The sequence below is a fragment of the Siphateles boraxobius genome, unplaced genomic scaffold (assembly GCF_051911475.1).
Source record: "Siphateles boraxobius isolate OS27281-9 unplaced genomic scaffold, OSU_SipBor_1 9, whole genome shotgun sequence".
In the NCBI taxonomy this organism is placed as follows: domain Eukaryota; kingdom Metazoa; phylum Chordata; class Actinopteri; order Cypriniformes; family Leuciscidae; genus Siphateles; species Siphateles boraxobius.
Genome location: NW_027509219.1, coordinates 30955803 through 30982162, shown reverse-complemented (window position 1 = coordinate 30982162; position 26360 = coordinate 30955803). Strand labels below are relative to the sequence as shown.

General features: G+C 35.5%; 1 protein-coding gene across 1 annotated transcript; it reads left to right on the top strand.

The window, feature by feature from the left end:
- The first annotated feature begins 1468 nt into the window (after positions 1-1468).
- Positions 1469-25241, top strand: LOC143732057 (scavenger receptor cysteine-rich type 1 protein M130). The gene is made up of 18 exons (XM_077222733.1): positions 1469-1511; positions 4953-5282; positions 5424-5531; positions 5982-6173; positions 6428-6622; positions 7895-8179; positions 8279-8590; positions 8801-9010; positions 11004-11330; positions 15792-16088; positions 16245-16541; positions 17073-17336; positions 21326-21607; positions 21743-21865; positions 22160-22240; positions 22488-22547; positions 23105-23251; positions 23346-25241. The coding sequence occupies exons 1-18, from the start codon at positions 1469-1471 to the stop codon at positions 23549-23551; spliced, it is 3759 nt and encodes a 1252-aa protein (XP_077078848.1). The 3' UTR covers positions 23552-25241.
- Positions 25242-26360: the final 1119 nt, after the last annotated feature.

Genomic DNA, 26360 nt, shown 5'->3' with positions numbered 1-26360 from the left:
AGCCATCAAAATCACATTTTTTTCATATTTAAAAAATACAATTATGTTGGTTAGTGAAAACATTGGAAAACGTTTCTTTGTACTTTTGTCAGCTAATAAAAGATTAAATAGAATGAACGAATCACAGATTCTTGATTTTATTGCATTTTACTTTTTCTGATTTGGGGTTGTATTTTTGCGCAGGCTTTATCTAATTTCCACTGAAAATAGTTGGCAAAACAAGTCACCATGCGAGGGAACAATTGTTTACAATTTTTTTTTTTAATGCATTTAAAAAATATATCGGGTGAATTTTCAATTCATTGAAATCCGTGTCCGTATAGGCCTAGCCTACTATGGTTTAACTTTATATTATGATCTGTTTTTTTTAAATTTTATTTTCTGTATATTTTATTTTATTATAGGCATGTTTTATGTAATCAAAGCTGTTACATCCAGTCGAGGAATGTGATTCAATATCAAGCTCCACTCCACTATCATTCCCTGCAACCTGCAAAAAATTAAAAAAAATTGCAAATGGTTTAAATTGGTTACTTCATTACTACAGTTAGACCTAGAACTTTTTTTAGAACCCTTTTTAATTTTCTTTATTCTCTTAAATCCATTTAATCCTGGTCTCTCTGTTCATCTTTCCTCTCTAATCTTCTTGATTCTCCTTTTCCCTCAGGGTAACTAGCAAGAACAGAAACGATAAAATATAATAATGAATCTTTTTGTAGGCCTACAGCTTTCATACGTTACTAATGAGGAGCCTATGACATGTGAAAGGCGGGAAAATGGTTACGCAACACTGACCTCTAGCGTTAGAGTAACAGCAGCGCGAGCTCAAGAGGACAGGCAGCGTCAATATGTTGAAGGAAAAGTTCACACTAAAGTTACAATTTGTCATTGCTTTATTCACATACAGCCTATAAACCGGCACACATGTTAAACTTTGATTTTTTATTATTTTTTTTTTATTACAAGGATGCGAATGAGATTATGGAATTGTTAGCGCCACTGAATTAAAAAGGTAATCTCACAAACTGACTTTTTTTTTATCGCAATTGCGAGTTTATCGTTGTAAGTTTTAATTGCTAGTTTATATCTAAAAATTCTGAGGGAAAAATGTCTCAATTGCGAGTTCTGACCTTTTTTCATATGAATTGTGAGATGGGCCTATAGGCCAACAATCGCAATTCTGTGAAAAAGAACAGTGAGAATAATTGATTCCGAAGAATTCCGAATTGTTTTACTGCTACTCCACGGCGGAAACGAGCTTCCATGGATTACAGAGTTTGTTTGAGAGGATTAACTGCGAATAACTGCTTAAATTAAAAACAAGGCTCATTTTATCAATTGAAAGTTGAATGGTCTCAGATGAAGGAAATGAACAGGATGCTAATAAAAATGAAGTGACATCACACAGCCCTTAAAAGCAGATTCAGCACTTGGCCTGTCCCTCTCCTCCGTCCTCCTTTCTGAAATCATGTGGTTCCTGCTCCTGTATTTGCAAATATCAGCTATTCAAGGCAAGTTAATTTGTATTTCCTAATTAAAACAAATTCCATATTCTGGCCGTGTTTACATCCATTGTGTTTCATGCTGCTGTTAATGGGGAACTTAATGGATGTAGCCTAGACTAATCAATTAAGCTTGAAATAGCATGCACATTTATTTATTTAGTTTAGTTAAATTATTTATTTATTTAGTTTGTTTAATCTAGGTCCAATACTATTCTTTTCATTATTTTGTAATTCATTGCAACAATTTTCATTAGGCTACATATCAAGATAACAAAAAAACAAAAAAAAATTGCTTTAATGGCAGTATCACTTAAGCTACATGAGCAAAACCTGATGGTTATGTTCTCCAAAGAGCATCTGGTGCTTCAGTGGAAGCAAGAACATCTGACTGATAAATCTGATAAAATGGCTAATGAGTGACATAGAAACAGTATAACTTTTTTGTTTTTAACTTTTTAAAATGAAATAAAACTCTTTTTTCACATGAAAATGATCACTATGTTTTACTATACTTGGATTTTTTTTATTATTATTTCAATAACCTTTGTTTTGGATATGATGCGGCATAATGCAGACAGAGAAATAAAAAAAATAAAAATTAGCCATAATTTTTGCAATCTGCAGTTTGCTAATTTATTTATGTTTATGTTTGTTTATTCATTTGTTTGTTATTAATTTCAATGACATTTCTGTAGCTTCATCTTCATAATATAATAAAATAGTATATGTGTTAGGCTTGTATAGAAATGCATGCATTAACAAGCTCATATAATGTAAATAATCTATAAAGTTTATATAAATGCAATTGCAGTTTTAAAACTTATGTCTAATTTGTTTAATTTCTATGTCTGCATTATGCAGGATCATTTCTGAAACAAAGATTATTGAAATAATTAAATGCATTAAAATAATTATTGTTAAAAAATATTTATATATATATAAACTATATAAACTATATGTATGTTCAGCACTCTAGTTATATATATATATATATATTTATATATATATATATATAAGCTTTTTATTTAGCTATTTGATTATCTAACTAGAGCGCTGAACATACATATAGTTTTTTATCAAGCTCCTGAGAAAAAAATTAATTAGTTAAATCTGAAAATAATTAATTAATTAATGGATAAATTAATAAATTAAAATTAAGTTAAATAGACAAAGAAAGATTATACATTCACATATGGCATGTAATTGCATATTTCCGCCGGTCTTATACTTATCTCCTCTCAGTATAAATTTTCAAATTAATTTAAAATCAAAATCATTAGCATTCATTCTAAATTAAAATAGCTATTATGATTAACATAGAAGAATATGATAATGCATCTTTTTGATATAAAATGTATTATTATTATTATTCTAACACTTAGTTACTTTAACACAAACTAAGAATAAACAATACTTTGAAAGCATTTATTAATCTTAGTTAATGTTAATTTCAATGTTTACTAATACATTATTAAAATCAAAAGTTATGTTTGTTAACATTAGTTAATGCTCTGTGAACTAACATGAACAATCAATTAATGACTATTTTTTTATTAATTAACATTAGCAAAGATGAATAAAAACTATAACACATGCATAGCTCATTGTTAGTTCATGTTAGTTAATACATTAACTAATGTTAACAAATGAGACCTTATTGTACTTTATGGGAAAATGGTAGGAATACTGACATATTTATGCACATTAAAACATGTTACATGAGTTTTCCTAATGTTCATGATTGTTGGAATAAATTGCACAGCTATAGATCTGAAGATTCTGAAACCAAGATCATGCAGTGGTTTGCATGTTCTTCATAACCCTGTGGAAAGACACGGTTATGCCTGTGGTTAACTTACTGATGCTTATGTGCAGCGGGTTTATCTCAAAATCTGCATAAACATGCAACTTGCCAGAATTTGAGAGCTGAAAGCCACAGGCAGATAAGAGACCGCAGCAGTTTCTGCAGAGCATGTGGTTCTTCTGCTCTGAGAATTCACAACCACACTTTCCAGCGACCATATATGGTTAAAAAAGATGCTTTGACCCCCGATGATGTTATATCATTTAACACTTTACAATAACGGTTCATTAATTAACTACTTCACTTAGCATGAACTAGTACACAGCAATCCTTCTACACCATTTAATAATTTTAATGTAAATTTCAACATTTACTAATACATTATTAAAATCAAAAGTTGTATTTGTTAATATTAGTTAACGCACTGTACTAACGCGAACAAACGATGAACGATTGTATTTTTATTAACTAACATTAACAGAGATTAATAAATACTGCAACAAATGTAGTTCATGTTATTAATATTTAACTAATGTTACCAAATGAGACCTTATGGTAAAGTGTTACCAAATTATCTTTCTGTTCCCTTTTTTGTGTTTTTATTTATTATTTTTTTGCTGGACGAAGTACACAAATCAAGTAGCCTGCTTAAGTAAAAGTACAACACTGTAAAAACTGTCATTTTTAATCAACTTTGGATGTTTAAGTCATGTAATTTAGAAAAACTTAAATTACATTAAACGGACTTAAAAATGTGTTGAATCTTGTATAACGTATATGAAAAAAGACAACTGCTTAACTTATTTTGATGTGTTAAAGCAATGTAAAATTATATGTTGACATGACTCATACTTTTTTACAGTGGATATATTACTCCAGTAAAAGTATTAACTACTCATTTTCAATTTTTGTACAAAAGTACTTGATTTTTAGATGTATTTTATCAAAAGTAGAAAGTACTGATGGATGAATGTTTATTATTATTGTGAATAATGATTTGTCCAGTAGCCAGGACTACTAATTTTAAGACTCGTGAATTTAGTGAATTGTTAACTGGAGACTCGTTTTCACCGGATCATTTGAATCAGTGAGTTGCTGAGTCAAGAACAGATCGGTCCAATTCACGAATGAATCGTTATAACAGGTTAACTAGCAAATAACAAATAACTAACAAGTTATTTGAAATCAGCTCGTTTACGAATCAGTTGCGTCTTGAAGCAGGTGTTGATTTCTTCAGTTCAAAATAAGGAGGAACGACATGTTTTTATGAAATGTAGAGTAAAAAGTTTGATAGGTCTATTATGAAGAAAAAGTAAACGTTTCCCAAAATAAAAATACTCTGATAAAGTAGGCTACATATAGCCTACTTGAAATATTTCTTATATTGCTTAAGTAAGAACGAATGTAAAAATACTTTGTTACTGTCCACCACTGTTTATGACAAAACAAATTCAAGATATAAAATCTATCTTCAATCTGATAAAAGTGATGATGCACTTGAAAGTTTACTATACAATCTTTTATTGGATTTAAAAGAAGTAGCTGTTTCATAACAAAACCAAATTTTCACAAAAAAGATTGATAATTGTTATATTTTTGTTTTTTAAGCAAAAAAAGTAATTTGAGTTTGTTTTGTTTTGCAGGTCTCAATGTGGCTTTACGTGGATCGAACAGCCCGTGTAAAGGCCGGCTGGAGGTGCGTAACGCTAAAGGCCAGTGGGGCTTGGTGTGTCATCACGGCTGGAAGACAGAAAATGGACAGGTTGTGTGTAAATCATTAAAGTGTGGGGACGTGGAGGATACCAGGATAGATTCAACCCTATACAAAGATCCACCACCACCCGAACAATATTTGATGGATCAGGTGAACTGCATATCTAATGAAGCGAGCCTTTGGGAATGTCCATCTGTTGTTGCAGATAACATTAAGTGCAAAAAAAATGTTTCTCCTTTCATTGCTGTTGAATGCACTGGTAGGTAGTGTTTCGGGTTTTGGATTTGTAACTGTAAAAAAACAAACAAAAAAACAAATTATATTTATGTTTTGAGATCATCTTGGTTAGTTTCCAGAGGTGAATCAATTCACATTGTTGATGCCAAGCTTTTTACCGTAGGAGATGTTCAACTGAGTTTGAATCTGAATGGACAGAGGGATAAATGTGCCGGAGTGGTGGAGTACTCAACGCAGGACGGCATCTTTGGTGTCTGTCGTTCTACATGGAGTAAGTGGACAAAACCAAGAGTTTTATTTTTAATTTCTAGTTCTTAGACACTAAATGTGTAAGATCAATATCAGACTGTCTGAATGTCATTGCGTTACAAATAAAGGACATAAATAAATAAATAAATAAATAAATGTGTAGCTTTATGTATATTTTGTGGATTATAGTCTGTTAACTTTGGTGTTTGTCATTGCATATTAATATTAAATATCTAATTATTAATAAATATTTGTATGTGTGTGTGTGTATATATATATATATATATATATATATATATATATATATATATATATATATATATATAACATTACTGAAGGCCATGAAATTCAAATTGGTCTTCTGTGAAGTGAAGTATATATATTTGGAAAAAAAAGTATGTACTATTTAAAGTGACAGTTGACACTTAATGCAGGGATTATCTTTATGTATTTTTTTTTAAATCTTGGCCAGATGGACCTAAAGCAGACAAGATATGCCAAGAGCTTGATTGTGGAGCTCATTATCTCATCCCCAACCCTGGACTGTTCAAAGAACAACAGAGCAAAGAAAATGTATTGCTTAATTGTGGAGACAAAGACCAGTTCTCTTGGCAATGTATGGAGTTGTCAAACTGTGTGGAACGAGCCAGTGTGATCTGCAGCAGTAAGTGTAAAGCTACTATTGTTAAACCGCTTTTTGAAGTACGTCGTTCTGATTGGTGGCATTCATTGTTCTGATTTTCTAATAGCAACCATAGCAACAGTGTAAATCAGTCTTTTCATCTGGGAAACTGAACATTTTCACTGAAATTCCTTGAAATGTCGCAGTAATTGTCCCAGACAGTGTTTACATGGTTTGTATCAAGTGAGTGGTAAAATTCACACTCAAATTTACACTGCAATACTTGTATTGTACAGAACACAAGATGTTCCGTCTGCGAGATGGCAACAATCTTTGCTCTGGGGTTGTGGAAGTGCGCTATGACACAAATACATCATGGGTTCCTGTTCAGGAGAAAATGTACAGCCCCGGAGACATCTGTACCCAATTAAATTGTGGTACAAATGGAAGTTTCACGAACGATAATAACAGCCTCCGACTGACATGCTCAGGTAATCCTCAGGTTTTTTTTTTTTGTGTGTGTGAAATAATATTACATAAATAAATATACAAATATTAATAAGTATTTAAATGTTTGATATGTTATTATTAAATATGTAATTATTAATAAACAAATTTTACATTAATACACATAGAGAGAAACACTGTTTGATAAGATGATTTTTTTTGTACAATGTTATTACAAATAGAAAATTGTATTTTTTCATCTCAAGTTAATTAATACATTTTAATATGAGTTGCAATTTAATAATAGGGTTGTTCAATTATTATTATTATTATTATTATGGTAATACGATAGACATTTTGAGTTGAGATTACACGCTCAATGTTGTAAAACCTTGTAAAATGTGAATACAATGTAAAAATTATTAATAGAATATATTTATTTGTATTTATTATATTTTATTATATTATGCTTTTTGTACAATCCTATAACAAACTTGAACTTGTTTCATCTCAAGTTAAATTAATACATTAAAATGTGTTGCAATTTAATAATAGGGTTATTAGTAGTAGTAGTAGTAATAGGGTAGACAGTTTGAGTAGACATCACACGCTCAAGGTCATACAACCTTGTGAAATGTGAATATAATTCTGACATAATTACAAATATAAAAAAATATATTTTTCTGTATTTATTGTATTTATACATGTGTATAGTCATATAGATCATAAATATGCTACTTAACAAATAAGATATCTTATTTAATAAAATATAAAAGCTTTTAATAATACATCAACTAAAATCTCTCTCTCTTTCTCTCTCTCTCTCTCTCTCTCTCTCTCTCTCTCTCTCTCTATATATATATATATATATATATATATAGAGAGAGAGAGAGAGAGAGAGAGAGAGAGAGAGAGAGTGAGAGAGAAAGAAAGAGAGAGATAATTGAAGACATAAAATTTAGTTTTACTTCCATACATTTTGTTCAGATTTTTATAAACACAGGGGTAGTAAACAGGCCAAAAAAGCCATCCTTCTGATGAAGGAAAAGGATGAATATGATACGAAAAAATAGTCTCCGAATTTAATTGATATTGTTTTTTGTTTTTTGTTTTTTTTAAAGTATATTTGAAAAGCATCACATATTCATTCTTATTGTTTTGTTTGATGTACATAAGTAGTTTGTGTTAATAATGCATACAAGTTTTATTGAATGCTAACTGCAAATGTTTCATTTCGATTTACTGTTTCCATTTAATTCCTTTTTTCAATTTATTTTTATTAGGTATTGTAAAAATTAAATTTCCTGTGTTCACAGACAACGTCAAGCTCCACAACTTCACATCAAAGTGTTTTGGAGATGTTAATATTCATGTGAACGGCTCTAACTATGGAGTGTGCTACAGTGATAGAAATAAAAGACTGGGGGAGCAAGTGTGTAAAGAGCTTGGCTGTGGAGGGTTGCTGGATGAGAAAGAGGGCCGAGTCTTTTCTAATGGTTTGCTGAGTAACGTTGAGTGCCTGGGAGACGAGGTGTCACTGTGGCATTGCCTCGCCAGACATGAGATAAAACAATGCAAGGCAACCACTGTTACATGTGCAGGTAACTGAGCTAATTATGATCTACTCAGAATATACAGGAAAGGTACTTAAATAACCTGCAACTGAGGCTATAATAAAATATGATGGTTTTAAATGGCAGGCAGCTTGGATGTGCGTTTGAGTGATGGTCTGGGTCGTTGTTCTGGACGTGTAGAGCTGCAATGGGAGGGCTCATGGAAGTCCATAAGCTCCAAAGAGTGGACCAATGGGAACTCAGACATAGTGTGTGAACATCTCAAATGTGGTAAATTTACTCGAGTAACTAAACTCTTTATTGAAGGGCAACAGAATCAACTGGAATCACCATGGCATTTCAAGTGTGAAAGCTCTTCAGCAAAACTCTATGAGTGCTTAAAAAAAAAGACGGGACATTCAAGTTCAAGAGAGCCAAATGTACAAATCATGTGCCAAAGTAAGTAATAATACAATACACAAATATATACCAATATTGTGTTTTTGACATATTTTTAATTTCACAATATTTACATAATTTTCAGCATACTTCATTCCAGTAGTTTTTACTTTTGTTTATTAAGTAATTAAAGCTAAGATGTCACTCTGATTACTCCTCATGTAGAGTATGCACTATAAGTAACCACAAATCCTTTATCTTCATTCGCAGAGGAAGAACTTCTGTTCTTTGAAGGTGATTCACCCTGCAAGGGAAGAGTACTCAAGTCATTTGATGGTAAGGCCCAGGCCCGCCCGCTGCCTGTAAAACTGATGGCAGACAACAAGACAGAAGCCAACGACATATGCCATGCAATGCAGTGTGGTGACGTGGTCTATTCTGAAAAGCAAAACGGCATGTATGTCAATGTCACATGTTCAGGTATGTGTCAACACAATGTCTCATTGTTTTTAACCTAGTATATATGACTGCAATTGTCTGCAAACTTGTTATTTAGCAAAATGTGACTTGAATAACTTATCTTGTGAATAGTAAGTTACTTGAGCATTACAGAGACCATATCATAAACTTTTTTGCAGCATTTTTTGTTTGTTATTTCCACTGAGGTTAGTCAAGGGGTCTTATACCACTCAGGTAACTGACTCTGTTATAATTGGCTATTGACTGTCATTTTATTCTAATTTTATCAATTGCATATTTTAGCACAAATAGTTTTGTGATTTTGACAATGCTTTGCAAATTTTTTTTTAAGGAAAAGCTACACTGCCTATTAAAAAATACATTACAATTTCTTAGTTTTTGAAAGAAGTCTCTTATGCTCACCAAGACTATATTTATTTGATCCAAATTACATTAAAACTGTAATATTGTGCAATATTATTACAAATTAAAATAACTGTTTTCTATTTTAATGTATTTTAAAATGTAATTTATTTCTGTAATGCAAAGTTGAATTTTCAGCATCATTACTCCAGCCTTCTGTCACATGATCCTTGTCATTTTTAATTCATTTCTAAAAAAAAAGCCTATTGCTTATATATCTGGAAAGTCTTCAAGTTTTGGGGATTTACACATGCAAGAATAGCCACTATAGTTATAGAAAATGTCATTTATTTTATCTGATAAGATGTCCTGTATCTCTGCACACCGGTATCATCAAACCACACTCATCTGCAGAGGAGCAACTAAAGCAATGTTGATTTCAAGATGTATGCAGTTTTATTTTTAAGCACTAGAGGGCCAAAAGCTACATAGTGTAGGTTTAAAGCTGCAGTAGGTAGTTTTGAGAAAATGTTGACTTAGCCTGAAAATTTGAACAAGCACAACTTACAGGTCCAACACCCTTGCTCTCTGCTGCGCTACAGCCCTCCCTCCACAGCTCCTCCCCCACAGCGGAGCCTGCCGTGAACGCGCAGGCTAGTAAGCAGGACCACCGATGACAGCGGATTATAATCAGTTATGGAACATTCACTAATAGGGACGAAACATCAACAATATGCTTTAGATTGACTATGGCCTTCCCATACTTTGACTACAAACTTGGTCCTCAAATCATTATGTATTTTGCAATACATGTAACTTTATAACGTCGCACACTTTCTATAAGTTATAAATAGCTAGTAAGATAACGTTAAAGGATTATTTCACTTTTTAAAAAACTTTTGCTAATAATTTAATCACCCCAATCTCATCCAAGATGTCCATGTCTTTCTTTTTTTCAGTCGAAAAGAAATTAAGGTCTTTGATGAAAACATTCCAGGCTTTTTCTCCATATAATGGACTTCAATAGGACACAAACTTTTCAAGGACCAAATGACAGTTTCAGTGCAGCTTCAAAGGGCTTGAAACGATACCAGACGATGAATAAGGGTCTTATCTAGCGAAACAATCGGTCATTTCAAAAATAAATAAAAAACTTTAAGTTTTATAAGCACAAATGCTCGCCTAGCTCTGTTCTGTGATGCACGTTCGTGATCCTGTTCGAACTCGTTCATTAAAATGAACTAATCTTTTTTCGAGTCATTTCGTTCGTTGAATGAACGAAATGACTCGAAAAAAGATTTGTTCATTTGGATGAACGAGTTCGAACAGGAGAGTCACAAACGACGGTACGCACTCGCGCTGTGCAAGAGAGGGGTGATCAGCGCGTACACGAGCGTGATTGACACTGCTAAGACATTCCTCCTGGCTCTGATTGGTTGTTTCTGACCGGGAACGGTGTATTTCTGCAAATGGCAATAGGACCAAAGGGAGGAGCCAGAGGAGCTTGATTTTTTCACAGATTATCTCTCTCATATTCTACTGTCAGGACATAATGACAGTTTTAACAAATATTTGTTTACAAAAGTTACCTACTGGAGTTTTAACATTGCTGTGTGTAAAATGCTTATATGCTTAATGATGCCACTTGTAGGCTCGGTGAGCGTGACACTTCGAAACAAGCCTGAAAAGGAAAAGGATGAAAGATGCTGGGGAACGGTAGAGGTCTGCAAAAATGGAAAATGTGGAGGAGTTTGCAGGGACACCTGGAAAATTGAAGACTCCACAAAGATCTGTGTTGACTTGGGCTGTGGTAAACCAATTCAGACCCAGTTAAAAAATCCCATTCCGACACAATATAGTGGATCTGTGAACCACTATAGTGTGTACTGCTTAAATGAGGTGAAAAATATTAACATGTGCAGGTTTATTCCCAACACTGACTCCAAATGCAATATACCAGCCCAAGTGATATGCACAGGTAATGTGTACAGTTGTTTTGTTCACCACTAACTGTTTATGTTTTTTAGTCATTAGAATTGTGGCAATATTTTTTTTGTTTTTTCATACTTCAAAAAAAATAAATGTTAAGGGTTCAAATTAGGGATGCACCGATGTATGGGCCAATAATCGGTATCAACGTAAGGAAATATTTTCACTATCGGCCATTGGCTGTCAGTTTGCAGCATTGCATTCAGTCACTCCGAGTTACGTCAGAGACTGACGAATGGGGTTTCGCTTAGAAAGCCTATCACCTTCGAGTATTACAAAACGAGTCAATGCTAAGGAAATGCCATGGGTCTTTGGAATTTGCATAGCAAAACTCCGCCCCACCGCGTTGGTATAAAAGGAGCAGGGTTCCCACGGGTCCTTGAAATCCTTGAAAATTTGTGAATATGAAGAAAATTTGTCAAGGCCCTGGAAAGTTTTTTGAAAATAAACATACATAGATACATGTCCTTGAAAGTGCTTGAATTTATTTTTGGAAAACATTCCATATTATTCCCTCCTGTCCAATAAATAAAAATTTAGGCACAAATCAATTTCAAATATATAGTTGAGATTTAAGAAATTGTTTTTTGTTCAAAAATAAAGAAAATTGTAAGTTTGCTTAAGTAAAAATGTACACAATCACATTATATTTTGCTTTTGCAGAAAATGTAACAGGGAAAAAAACAACATTTTTCTTGCTACATTTTGAGAATTTTTAAAAATCATTTTGTCAACACTTCGTGGCCTGTGCATACTAGCTTGCTTGATTTACGTTAGTTACGCGCATTTACGCGTTGCGTCAAGTGTTTCCCGCGTGAGGTTTGTGTTGTACGTTGCCATGACGTTCACATGCGCAAAACTAACAATGTATCTTACAAGGTATCCTGATGTAACCTTGCTCTATCTTGAAATGTGTCCCCACATTAAAGGGATAGTTCACCCAAAAATGTAAATTCTGTCAGGAATTACACTCCCTCATGTTGTTCCAACCCCGTAAGACCTTCGTTCATCTTCGGAACACAAATTAAGATATTTTTGATTAAATCTGAGAGCTGGAAAATGAAGGAAATGAATAGTTGAAATAAAGTCGTTATTTTTGTTTGTTTTTGCGCACAAAAAGTATTCTTGTCGCTTGATAATCTTAAGATTGAGCCACTGTAGTCTTCAATAACTTTTCGGGGAACAAGTGTCAATCCCTAAGAAGCCTATGGAGGAGTGATCCAGCTCTCAGATTTAATCAAAAATATCTTAATTTGTGTTCCGAAGATGAACGAAGGTCTTACGGGGTTGAACAACATGAGGGAGAGTAATTACTGACAGAATTTACATTTTTGGGTTAACTATCCCTTAAGTCGTTGAATTTGAGGGTATTGGACCTGGAAAGTCCTTGAAAGGTCTTTGAATTTGAAGTTAACCAAGGTGTGGGAGCCCTGAAGGAGGGACGCTGCCAATCTCGCATTATGTTTATGCTTCGGAGCCAAGAGCATCTCTTCACTCCTCTGCAAGCCTGTATCTGAGATCTTCGATACTACGAGACGAGCGGCTCTCCAGTGTGTTGGTGCAACGGCACGTTCCAGAGAGATCATTTTGCCTGCTGCTGGTCTGTGCAGTGATCTGCCAACAGTGTGTGTGCTTCTCCCTGGGCGCTTCATCACTCTGCTGAGATTTTTTCTCTCACAAAAAGAGCTTCCGTGTGGCACATCTTTTTGAAGATGTATCGCCCGTGCACTTCTGGGTGCGGTTGATTTGTTTTGTCACCTGATGGGCACAATTGCTGCCTTGTGTGTTTGGGCTTAGATCACGCTAAGACAGCGTTTGTGGATGACTCATGTTCTCATTGCCGGAACATGACCATCGCAGTGCTTCGGTCAAGACTCAATGACCTTCGTGGACGTAGAGTCCCCTCTGCCACACTCCATTCTATCCCCTCCGCAAGAGGCGATACTTTGGCTGGTGGTCAGGGTGATCTGAGGATTACGGTGTGAAACAAAACCCAGACGATTCCTCCTCGGGCCACTCCCCCCTCTTGTCCTCTGCAACCCGTGAGCGTCCAGGATGAGATTGCCGGCCGGTCTTCGGACCCGCCCCGCGTCTCGTTCTGTGCTCCAGATGATGAGACGATGTCGATCGCCACATCACGAGGTGGGCTGGAATCTTCCAGAGATGAAGACTCGGCTGTGCTGCCGCCTTCGGGTGTGCCAGTATTGCCCGAGTCTGATCCGGAATTGACAGCCATGCTTTCCCGAGGAGCCGTGAGCATCGGGTTGGAATGGAATCCTCCACCCTGTCCCGAGCGCTCGCGGCTGGATGATTGGTTTTTGGGGGTGGCGAGTCAGCACCCTTCAGCACCCTCCACCAATACCTTGCTTCCCGGCGGTGCATGAGGAGGTCATAAGATCATGGAAGGCTCAGCGGCCTCTTCCGCCTTCTTTGCCCTCGATGAGGCCGCGGCCAAAGGGTACACTGAGGATCCCCCCGTGGAGTGTTCTGTGGAGTGTTCTACCAGCTCCGGTGGTGGCTACCATCACTTTCGCTAGGGCACTGTCTACCCGACATGCCTATGAAGTGGAACCTCTTCGTCACCTGGTGTTCTTCTTGCCGAGAAGACCCCAGAAAATGCCCGATCAGTGTCGTGCTTTCCTTCCTGCAAGATGGGTTGGAGCGAAGGCTGTCAGTGTATGTTGCCACTATCACCGCACATCACGATGCAGTTGAAGGTAAGTGTCTGGGGAAGCATGACCTGGTACTCGGGGTGTGTATTCTGTAAGTTCTCCATTCGGGCAGGCATTGTGTTGCATATTTCCACTGAGATATGCTTCCCAGTGTACCTTGGTATTCCTGTGTTAAGTAGGAGTTCTTCGTCCGTGCTAGTCTCATGACAGGGAGCTCAGACTTACGCAGGGCACTGGAAGACAGCCGAGGTGGCGTGATTAGACTGGAAACCCCATTCGTCAGTCACTGACGTAACTCGGAGTGACTGAACGAAAGGGAACATCTCGGTTACGTATGTTAAGTTACGTCTCCCTGCCACTCCGCTGTACCACTGGAAACGGCCTGGAGTTCAGTCTCGGCTCCTCAGCAGGAAAACATAATGCGAGATTGCCAGCGTCACTCTTTTATACCCACGTGGTGGGGCAGAGTTGCGCTATGCAAATTTCGCCGACCCTTGGTATTTTTCTTACCATTGGCTCATTTTGTAATATTCGAAGGTGATAGGCTTTCTAAGCGAAACCTGATTTGTCAGTCACTGACGTAACTTCTCCGTTCCCTCCTCAGGGAACGAGGGTTACATACGTAATCAAGATGTTTTCGTGCTATTTTTTTCATCTTTAATACAATCAAAAAACATGCACGATCGTCAAAAAGTATGTTGGGAAATACAGTAGGCTACAACTTACCAAAATGTATCATGTCTCATGTAATCGCTCAATCAGTGTTACAACCGTCGAAAGACATCAGTTAAAACAGCTTGAGAACATTTTCACTTAACGTTGAAGTTACCTCAGAAAAGTTATCCAATGTGCACATTTCATTAACTTGCTATAAAAATAAATAAACTAAAGGGGACCTTATTTTCTCTTTTATTTATTTATTATATATCTATTTTTGAATACATTTGTCATTAAGATAAGTGTTTATGAAAAGTACCTTATGTGCATATGTGAATTGTCTACAAACATTTCAGTTTTTATTTGAGGGTAATTATTATATCTGAAAATAAATAGCAGTTGAATATAATAGTTTTGTCTCTATTGTTAATTTTAATCTCTAATATTATACTTAATATACCAAATGAGAGCGTTCCCTGTATAGTTTTCCAGCACCAGCTAGGAGAGATTTTTTTCCTTTAAGAAAATCAAACTCAGTATCAGTATCGGCAGATTATCATTCTGAATAATCTGCTATTTGGTGGAGGAATTTAGTATTGGAGCATCTCTCATGTTTTACACATACCTTTGGGTACCTGGGTACCTTTTCCTACACTTGTGAACCCTGTGATAGGGTTCTTATTTGTATATGTAAAATGTTGATAAGAAAAATACAGCTCATTATGAGCATGCAACCTGTGTGCTTGAAATGTTGCAAAATACATCTCTAAAATGTCTCCTAAAATGTACCACAAAAAACAGTGAACTTAAAACAATAAGAATTTTTCCAGTTTTGTCTTGAATAGACATTTTGAACTAAATTTGTGCTATTGACAATCACTATTCAACATTTTTTCCTTTGATGCTGAAAATAAACAGGGTTTAAAAGTTTTTGTGACTACAAAGTGCTTGAATATTTTGTGAGGAAAGCATTACACTTTCTACAGAATTACAAGTGTGAACTGTTGGCTAACACTGGATTAAAATGGGCCTTAATCTCGGGTTAAATAAGATGTTAACCCAGGGTTAAGCACAATGTGAAAAGCCATTTAATAAATTTTTATTTGATACTCTCCCTGCAGACAGCGTCAAAGCTAAACTGGAGGATCCAAGAGACAAATGCGCTGGAACTGTGTCACTGTTTTACACTGGGAAGTTTACACCCGTCTGTAAAGACAGTCTTACTAAAGATGTTAAAAATGCAATCTGCAGGGAATTGAATTGTGGGCAGTTTAAACCTAATTCGATTTTGCCTGACACAATTCAAGATGTAGGACTATCAGGAATTCAATGTAACAGTGATGCCAACTCTGTTTCCAAATGTAACCTTGAAGGCATTTCAGAAGAGAAATGTATTGCCGGCTATCTGCAATGCACAGGTATTTAGCACTTTTTTTTGATGATATTAACTCTGAAATGTGCAAACATTACTTTTTAGGTGGAGTGTGTAGTTTCTACATATCCTCAGACTTTTGACCTCTCCATCTTAAACATGCTAACAGAAACCTTTGATATTTCTGCTGTTCATGTAACAGAACAGCAACGATTGCTCCTGTATGAAAGGAAAGGCTCCTGCAGTGGTCCTGTATATGCTCTGAGTGGAGAGAAAACACAGTTAGTCAGCGGACAGGGATGGGACCGAGAGGAAGGGCAAAAGATGTGCGAGTATCTACAGTGTGGAAACTACAGGAATGTATCACACCCCAATAAATCCAAAAACACAAAAGAGTGGTGGAGTAAGACCTATAATTGCTCAGGGAAGATGGATATTTGGGAATGTGAGAGAGATGATCAGGCCCCCCAGCATGCACAATTAAACATTGAATGTGACGGTAGGTATCACCTCAGTTATAAACTCTTACTTTTTGAGAACAGTATTTTCTTAGCAACACTGCCAACTATTTTTTTTATGACATTTAAGTAAACAGGGTTGTGCACCATTCAGAATTAGATTGACAATCCCCCTCTAATTCCAGTTCAGTTATAAATTAATGAATATATTTTTGCATTTGAATTAGTTTAACTTGTACTAAAATAAATAAAACTGAAATAAAAATGTATAACACCTATATAGACATATTTAAAAAAAGATCAAAACTGAAAAATGACAAAAATTATTTTCACAGAATGCTCTAATTTACCCTAAAGTGTTCAAAACTGACAAAAACAGCATGTCAGTATTTAGTATTTTGCCTGTTTAGTTGGATTTTGTTTTGGTTAGCAATTAAGTCATTTCAATTCAAGATACTGTGGCCATGCCAAACTCATGATTTGAAAGGGCATCAATTCTTAAACTCTTTCCCAACTATTCTATAAACATACCATACAGGAATATCTGATTGTCTGGTTTCATTCCTCTCCAGATATACATCCACCCATTACCCTCTCCAAAAACTGCACAGGCGAGGTGAGGATAAATGAGGAGAATGTTTGTGATTCTAATTTGGACGATCAGATGTACAGTGAGTTATGTGACAACCTCGACTGTGGTACGGCCTTCCACCACTGGAGTACAGAATTGCAGAAAACAAATTGGCATTTCAGCTGCACTGGCAAGGAGACACTGCTGTGGCAGTGCGGCTTTAAGAAGGGCAGATGTAACAAAATCCTTTCTGTGGCCTGTCAAAGTGAGTCATACACATAATACTGAGTTATAAATAGGTCTGGTAAATAGACCTAAATAGGTAAATAGGACTGTTACTATAAATAATGAACTGATGCTGAAATGTATAGTTCCACTTTTTAAGGTACACTATGTAACTTTTTTTTTGTTCAAAATTAACATTTAAATGAGTCAATCCATCATCTATCCTTTTTTTTCCAAAACGTGTTTTGTCTTACCCTGATTCACTATTGTAAGCCTGGTATAAGTTTTTATATTTTAGACCTGTCAGGTTTTCTCTGGAAATTGCATACACACTCACCTGTGCGTATCTGTAGAAAAGTTGCTTTGAACCATGTGGGAGTTGCATATGTTTGTTGTCACAACGAGTGAGAAAGGTTGACATGAAGCCACTAAATCTCGAACTTTTCAATCTCGAACTTGAAAAGTAGAATGCGCCAGAGCTCGTAATAAAACCAGAATCAACATTGGATTTTCAGAGATGGTGACAACTGAGGGATTTGAAATGTTGTAAAAGTGAAATGCCATAGCACTCTAACAGAGGTCATTGTAAAGCATTATCTATAGCTGTGGTTCTCAAACTTTTTTCGTCGTGCCCCCCCTTAAACCTTTAAAGAAATCTGCGCCCCCCCCCCCCCCCAAAAAAAATAATAAACAAAAACGGAAAGATTTTATACATAAAAAAAACGTGCAATGAAAAGCACCTGCAATAGTTTCACTTTGTAATGTGATTATTTCATATAACAGTAAGAGAGAATAATAATACAGAAATTAACTTTTAATTTAAATAAACAAAAACATTTAAATATTTCTGTGATGCTTTGGATGAGCAATATATAAAAGCGCAAATATATGACTGCTTTTGACAGTGCCTCACGTCACGAGCTCAGCTTCTTGTTCGTCTTTTCACCGAAACACGCACAGCAGCGGAGTGGCGAGTTCACAATAGCCAGTGGCGGCTCCTGCAAATTCTCTCAGGGGGGGGCAAATGTTTGGATGATTGATAAGGATAAGGTCCACCCATGCAATGGATGAATTAACAGCTTAAGCATGTAAAGTCAACTTCACTACTTTAATATTAATGAAAAATAAAGTGACTCTTACAATAAATCTCCTTGTTTGTTTCTATACTCACTATTATTACACTGCTTACATCACATTACTCGCTTAATACACTGGTTACTTATACTGAAATTTTGTTCTTCTCTCTTTCAAAGTAGCAAAGTGATCAATTACTCTTTCATTGAAAGCAGGCATGTTATTACGTTAATTAACATTTTACCAAAACTCAAGCTCAAATGGAGTTTGACAAGGGTTTTTGACCAGTAAATGTATTTTCAGTCCACTCAGATAGTTTCTTTTATTAAAGATTCCACTAGGTGGCGTCAAATAATATTGTTGACTGAATCGTTGACGTGTAGGATAACGATTGTGTTGGTGTTCGAATGGAATGTACAAATTTCAAAGTACAATGCTAGGAGTAAAAAAGACTGCTACCATCCTTTCCTAAACTGATTGTAAAAACAAAGTGAGATTTTCCAACACTCGAGTATTTAAATTGTCAGCAATAAATACCTCTTTAGACAGCCTCTGCTTGCCTTCTTCTCCCAAGGCCCTCCTAGATCTTAGATTGAATTAACTGCATTCGTCATGACGTTGTTCAAGTTTAACTGGCCTCAACTCGCGAGATGTCCCAACAGTCTCTCTTGCTCTCGTTCTCGTTCTCTTTTTTATTTTTATTTTTAAATCACATTTGATAAAGATATTAAAGTAGTGTTTCATTTTTTCTTGTTGTTCAAATTCAAAATTGTTTTTAAATATTATTTGTCACTTAATCTTAAAGATTTTTAATAGTGTATGTTTGTTCCCACCAATCGCTGCACAAGTTAAGGATAGCCTACGTATGATGACGTAAGCATGTTTGTGCGAGCCCTCCCGGAACCCATTGAGAATGCATTGCAGTGCCTGCAGTTCGAAAAAAAACACCTTTGAACGTAAGTCAATGGGAACACTCTGGGCGATTCTCAGCCAGAGTGAAATCACCCAAAAAGAGGCGGTACTCCACAGAACGTGACATGACGCTGATTGGACTATATCCAGAGGCACAGTGACGGCTAGCGTAACTCTGTGGTTGAATGAGATTGTGAATGTGATTGAAAAAGTCCCTCCCTTTCACACTTTGGTGGTGCGTTGCCCAATCACCCTAATGAAGAAATCGCGCCTGACAATAGCAGCTTGAGTTTCGGTCCGCTGAAGAAGCGCTTTTCTACGGCAAGCAACTTCTATTTTGGGCTTGTTCCAGCGGTGACAAGTCAACGGTCTGAAGAAGAACGATTCCGTGTAATTGCAGAGCGCTGACCGCTATTCAACTACTTGAATGTTTTTGCAACGGCTGTTTTTTTTTCTTTTTTTTTCTGCTGATCCCCCCAAGGCGCAGAATCTTTGCGCCCCCCCTGCAGTATCCTTGCGCCCCATACTTTGAGAACCACTGATCTATTGGATCATATCATTATGATTGTTGTAGCGCTGAGCTATAATTTATTTTCAATGAAGTACAGTGACTATTAATGGGTAAAGCTACAGTAACGTCTTCAGCTAGTCAGCATGAGATCCTTTCCATTTAAACTGGTTATATCTCTTAAGCCTAGTAGTGAATGTTTTATGAGCAGCAATATAACCATGTTTATCCGCACAGTCACGCAGAGTCGAAGCACAACCAAAACCATGTTCTTCCGCAAAATGCATGCAGTTTTGTTTTTTAACTGCTAGAGGGCCATGAGTTACATAGTGTACCTTTAAACATCCCATGAAATCAAAATTTGAGTTTTGTAACTGTTGGTCAGTTTCTGTTTGCTCATCTATATGAATAGGTAGGTAGGTAAGGTAAGATACTTTATTGTCCCAGAGGGAAATTTGTCTTAGGCTCAAAAGTACAGCCACTGCATCACATAAAACATATAAATAAAATAGAAAATAACACAACACAAAAACACACATTAGAGAGGAAAAAAAAACTACTTAGTGTTATTTAATAACTTAATTGCAGAAGGAATGAACGAATTTTTCAACTGGTTAAATCTACACTTTGGCATTCTACTTGTACTGTATTTCTAATTAAAGGGTTAGTTCACACAAAAATGAAAATTCTGTCAGTATTTACTCGCCCTCATGTTGTTCCAACCCTTTAAGACCTTCGTTCATCTTCGGAACAAGAAATAAGATATTTTTAATGAAATCTGAGAGCTTGATCACTCCTCCATAGGCTTCTTCAGGGATTGAATCTTGCCGGCCTCGAAAAGTTATTAAAGACATTGTTAAAAATGTCCAAGTGACTACAGTGGCTCAATCTTAAGTTTATCAAGCGACGAGAATACTTTTTTTGCGCAAAAACAAACAAAAATAACTACTTTATTTCAACTATTCATTTCCTTATCTGTGGGCCTCGAGTCAGTTCACTAGTGTGATAGCGCAGTTCTTCTGTTGTTGTACGTCACACGTATCACACACATGACCAGCGTCGGCCAATAGTGAGCCTACGTGTGACGTCGCTCTATGCAATCACACTACGTTAACTGACTCGAGGCCCACAGAGAAGGAAATGAATAGTTGAAATAAAGTCGTTATTTTTGTTTTTTTAGCGCACAAAAAGTATTCTCGTCGCTTGATAAACTTAAGATTGAGCCACTGTAGTCACTTGGACTATTTTAACGATATCTTTAATAACTTTTTGGGGCTTGCAAGTTTCAATCCCTTAGAAGCCTATGGAGGAGTGATCCAGCTCTCAGATTTCATCAAAAATAACTTAATTCGTGTTTCGAAGATGAACGAAGGTCTTACGGGGTTGGAACAACATGAGGGTGAGTAAATACTGACAGAATTTTCATTTTTGGGTGAACTATCCCTTTAAAGTTTTTAAACATTAAAAAGATTTGTCAAATGTATAAAATATACTTCCAGTTACTTCCACTGACAGATTTTAAATTTTTATTGCAGAGGGTATTGAGTTCGGCTCCACTGAGAAGTGTGGCGGAAAGCTTGTGGTCAAGTATGGAGATCAATGGGAATATGTCTGTAAAGACATATTTGCTGCTAATACTACACAAGTTTGTGAAGTTCTTAACTGCACAAAAGGTCAAAAACTTGTGGCTGAAAGGGGCATTGCCAAAGAAATAAAGGTGACCATTAAATGTCCTGAGAAGTACCAGTACATTTCTCAGTGTGTGCAGCATGTCAATAAAAAATGCACACTTGGCCCTGTTGAAATCAAATGTGAAGGTAAATAAAGGAGACAACAGGAAAATCATCTATCTTTTTAGTATTTGTTTTACCGCTGCTTTCTTTCTTGTTAAATAGATTGAGTAAAGGTTTATACATATTCTGACCCGTGAAACTGTTTCATTAAAACTGCAGGTTATAAGGAGATAAGGAAATCTACAGTGAATTCTGGTCTGATAGTGGGTCTATCGCTGGGCATGCTGGGGTTGCTGATTATGGTTTTTATGTGGATGAATAGGAAACGCCTACTTTTAGTCTGTGAGTATCGCTTGCACCTTGCAGAAAGATGTCATCTTGATCTGCAGACAAACATTATTTTCACACGCTGAAGTTACAGTGATATTTGAAGTTAACCTGTTGATGGCATCTTATTAACCTGTTGATGGCAGTGTTTCCCAGTCCTTGTCTCACTACAGATTGAACAATAGAGGCACAACACTCGCATAGGCCTAAATATAAAATGATAACATTTACATATCAAAACATTAACTGTATCCATTTATCATCCTTGGCCTCCAAAAGCACAATTTTCTGCCTGTTTCTCTTTTTCAGTTAGAAATTACAGAAATAAAAATGGCAAAGACATCAACATTGACAGGAATGAAATGAATAACATGGAGAGAGAGGACAGAGGTATATCATTTCATTATTATTTTGAACGATGTGAATATAAAGACATAGGATAATGCATATGTAATAAAAGCATGAGCTAATACAAGATAGAATATACAGTTTGCACAGTATAAAGATCATCATGTCTATGGAAAGTCCCCATAAAACATGAAAACATAACCTGTTTGTGCACATGCCTGTGTGTATGTGTCTATATTTAAAGCAAAGATATTACTGCTTGTCAAATCTGTTTCAAATTTGTCTCAAGGAAAAGCGTCATCATTAGAATATGAGGACTATGAGGATGTGGATTCTGTCAACAAGATGGGTAAGATATTCAAATATTTGTCTGTCTGTCTGCCTACACGTCCATTTTTCCATCCAAGTGTTCTGTAACTGTAAATTGACTGTTAATCTCAACAAAATTACTGATGAAATTTTTCATCATGACTTTTGTCAAACAATAATCAAGACAAGATTGAAAATATGATAATTAAATTATTTTATTTAAACTGTTTTATTTTTATTTTTATGTTTGATCAACTAAAATGTTATTTTTGGTCAGCTACAATGACAACCCATATCAGGCTAAATAAATGTATGAATATGAATCAGACTGAAATTTATAGGACATTTTTGGACTATGTGAAAAATAAATAAATAAAATATTTGAATAAATGTATCTAAATATGTTTATATAAATTAATATATATTTAGCATTCGCGTATTCAGCATTCATACAGTATCCTAAATGCTGTTTAATGATGCTTACTCTCACGTTTTATACGAGATTTGGAATAACAAAATCATAATTATCTTCACACAATAAATATATATTTACTTATTTGTTTGTGTAAGAGTAAATCATATTCGGTTCTCCAACAGGAGAGGAGGATGTAGATGATAGAAGTGAAGACTCCTCTGGGACCGAATATGATGACATTGAGGGACAAAACAGTGACATCTCTCCTCACCAAACCCACGCTGATGACGACCTCCCACTCCTTCCCAAGCGATCCGACAACATTCTAGGTACAGCACTAAAACGCACACCTCGCAGTGTGTGTTTGCATTTAGTTAGTAACCTGGTGGAAATGGTGGTGACCTTTTTCCTTCATGTTCTCAGCAGATCAGGACACCTATGAAGTGGAGACAGAGAAACAGGAGGACTATGATGATGTCATGCCTGTCGAAAATGCAGGGATGGCAGACACACAAGCACAAGTAGATGTATCCGTGAATGCAGGCACAGATTCAGAAGCAGGTACAGGTGTAAATGCAGATGCAGTGGTGGTGACCACTGAGATAGAAGTTCATGCTGAACAAGAGTAATGATGCAGATACATGGTTGCACACTTTATATTGAAGGTCCACTTTAGATATCCATTAACTGGTATTAATTAAATTAAGGTATGAGACTATAGAACATCCCCAATGCAGAACACACTCACATTAATACACACACACACTTTTAGAAATTCCCATTAAAATGAACGAGGGGGCATATATCGGGGCAATGTTTTTTAAAAAAAAGATCAGTCACAATGCACACTGCACACAGATACAGTATTTGCAAAGTTACTTATAGTTAGTAGATTGTCTAAAGTGGACTTTCGAAATAAAGTGTAACCCAAAATTTACTTTTAAGATAATAATAATAAGAGATAAGATTTTATGTTTTTAGTATATTTCATATCAGTAGAACATTGGGAAGATAAGTCTTATATATGAATGCTGTGTAATGATGCTAACTCTCAAAATCTATAAGAGAAAGGACACCGTTTTGGAATAACAAGATCATAAGAGTGTGACTTGATAAAAAACAGCCATTTTTGTGCTGTCAAGCCAGCCAAACTTGATGAAATTCTTTTTCACCAAGGTTTTGATGTGCGTTGTAGTGGTTTGATATGTTTTTCTCTGTTTTAAGTGTTTTACATTCTTTTTCATTTGTTTTAAATGTGTTAAAGCTTATGAGCAGGTCCACATGAGATTTCTGCAGAAATCCTTAAAATTTAAATTTGATGTAGGCTATCCTGTTCACTTGTTTATATAACATCTTTTAAAATTGTACTAGAGTGATGCCTTTAAAATTGTCATGACCCGGTAACAATGTTTGTATAAAAGGGAGGCCAAAGTTCACTTAAAGGGATAGTTCGCCAAGAAAAGAAAATTTGGTCATCATCATTTTTTTTTTCTTTTTTCTTTTCTTTTTCTGTTCTGTTCAAATGTTGACTTGTATCTCACCAAGATGTGACTTTATAGATAGTTTATTCTCGTTATTATGTACATGAATGGACCTGGGTGAACATATTTAGACTGGTTGTGAATCCTGTTTTGTTTTCAGACAGTTGAATATATCTTTTAAAAAAGTCCTGTACACATGTTACTGTTGCTGGTCAATTCTCTGTAGGATAGACATTCCCATTTAACAATGCTCAGTTCAAACTTTGTGGACTTCGAAGGACGCAGCCTTTGATTTGGAACGCAGCTTATGAGTGAATACAAATGAACTATCCATTTAATTTCCATCCATTTTTTGGAACATTAATGAGGAAAAAATTACCTTGTAACAATATAAATTTAGTTATTCAAGAAATGGAAGAATCTGTAACCAATAGTTTTCTTAATGCTACATTATACTCAAGAAAATGTAAAAACGCTGCTCACAAAGTCACCAGCATTTAATATTTAAAGCTATTCTGGGGGAAAAGGAAGCATTTTTCATTTGGGCTGACTACTATGTGCATACATAAAATTATAATTATGTGACATTAATTTAACTAAATCATCAATTTTTAAAAGATACTACTTATTTTAAAAGGAAATCTGATTTTAAATTTTACAATAAGATCCAAGTTTTCTGTTCTGTGTTTTTATCTTTTGTTAAATATTGCACTGTTCAGATCCTTTGCAGTCTTTTCGCTTTGACATGCCTTATTTTATTTGCTTGCTTTGAAAACTGCTTTGATGGATTTTTCCATTTTATAGATTTATTTCACATTAAAGTAATTGATAGTTCTGACTTTTTTGTACATTATTATGCATTCTCTTTAAATTGAATGTATGTCCATTAAATGTCAAAAGAGCTGGAGGGTGAAACGATGTCAGTGGAGATGCAGTGCTCTGGTGTCGTGTGTTAAACTGTATCGTTCTATTACACCTATAGTTTGATTCACAGCACAAGAGTTTGCTCTCTGTGTTTCATCAGGAATTCTACTTCTAAATCGCACATGATCTGTGTATTTAATTGCAAAAATGTCTGATTACATTACTACACGCAGTAACAGCTGCTGTGTACTATAACTAGAAGTATTAGTGTTAGTGTATTTTGGTGAGGTCTTCCTGTGGCCGGTGAAGTTCACATGTCATCTGCTTTACCCAGAGGGGCTCATTTGTACAGTAAGTGGTTTGTGTAAACAGAACATGTTTCTTTTGAAGAGAAGTGACCGTGTGTCTTCAGGGGCCGGAATCTCTGAATAGAACATTCCGAAATTCAAATGAGGATTATCTGGGATTTGTTTAACATTCTCTACAGTTCCGTGAAAACTCAGCCTGTTTAAGAAGTTTAATCATGCCTGCGCCGATTTGTGCTGAACTAATGGGTGTGAAATAATGGGTGGACATTTTGTCTTTTGTTTATATTGTTGTTTTGACCTTGTATCATTTTTAAAACATCTTAGCTGCTGATTTACTGAAGTAATTATGCAGATCAGGTGAATACACAAATGCAGCCACACAATTTGCAATTACCTGAGTTTGCAGGCCGATTCTGAGAGTTTGGTTGTGGATGATTCAGACCATTGCAATCTGACATAATCTTTTGGTTTATAATCAAATTTTCACACTGCATTCTTTAATAAGTGTCTGGGAAAGTTTATTTTAAAAGTAATGCGTTACAATATTGCATTACTCCCTAAAAAAGTTACTACGTGGTTACTTTTTATGGAAAGTACATTGATAAAAATGACATGATCAATAAGTTGTGACAACATATGTTTTTCCATTGCTTTAACTCGTTAAAATAAGTTAAGCAATTTTCAACAAATTTTTCAAGTAAGTTTAATGTAATTAAAGTTGAAATAACTTAAACATCCAAGTTGACTGTAGGGGAGAGCCGGGACGATTGAAACGCGGGACGGAT

Bases quoted from the DNA above. Each gene is read 5' to 3' on its own strand.
- LOC143732057 (XM_077222733.1), top strand. From the start codon at position 1,469: ATGTGGTTCCTGCTCCTGTATTTGCAAATATCAGCTATTCAAG. The intron at 6,174-6,427 runs GTAAGTGTAAAG...TGTATTGTACAG, and splicing joins AGCCAGTGTGATCTGCAGCA to AACACAAGATGTTCCGTCTG. The intron at 22,241-22,487 runs GTATATCATTTC...ATTTGTCTCAAG, and splicing joins CATGGAGAGAGAGGACAGAG to GAAAAGCGTCATCATTAGAA.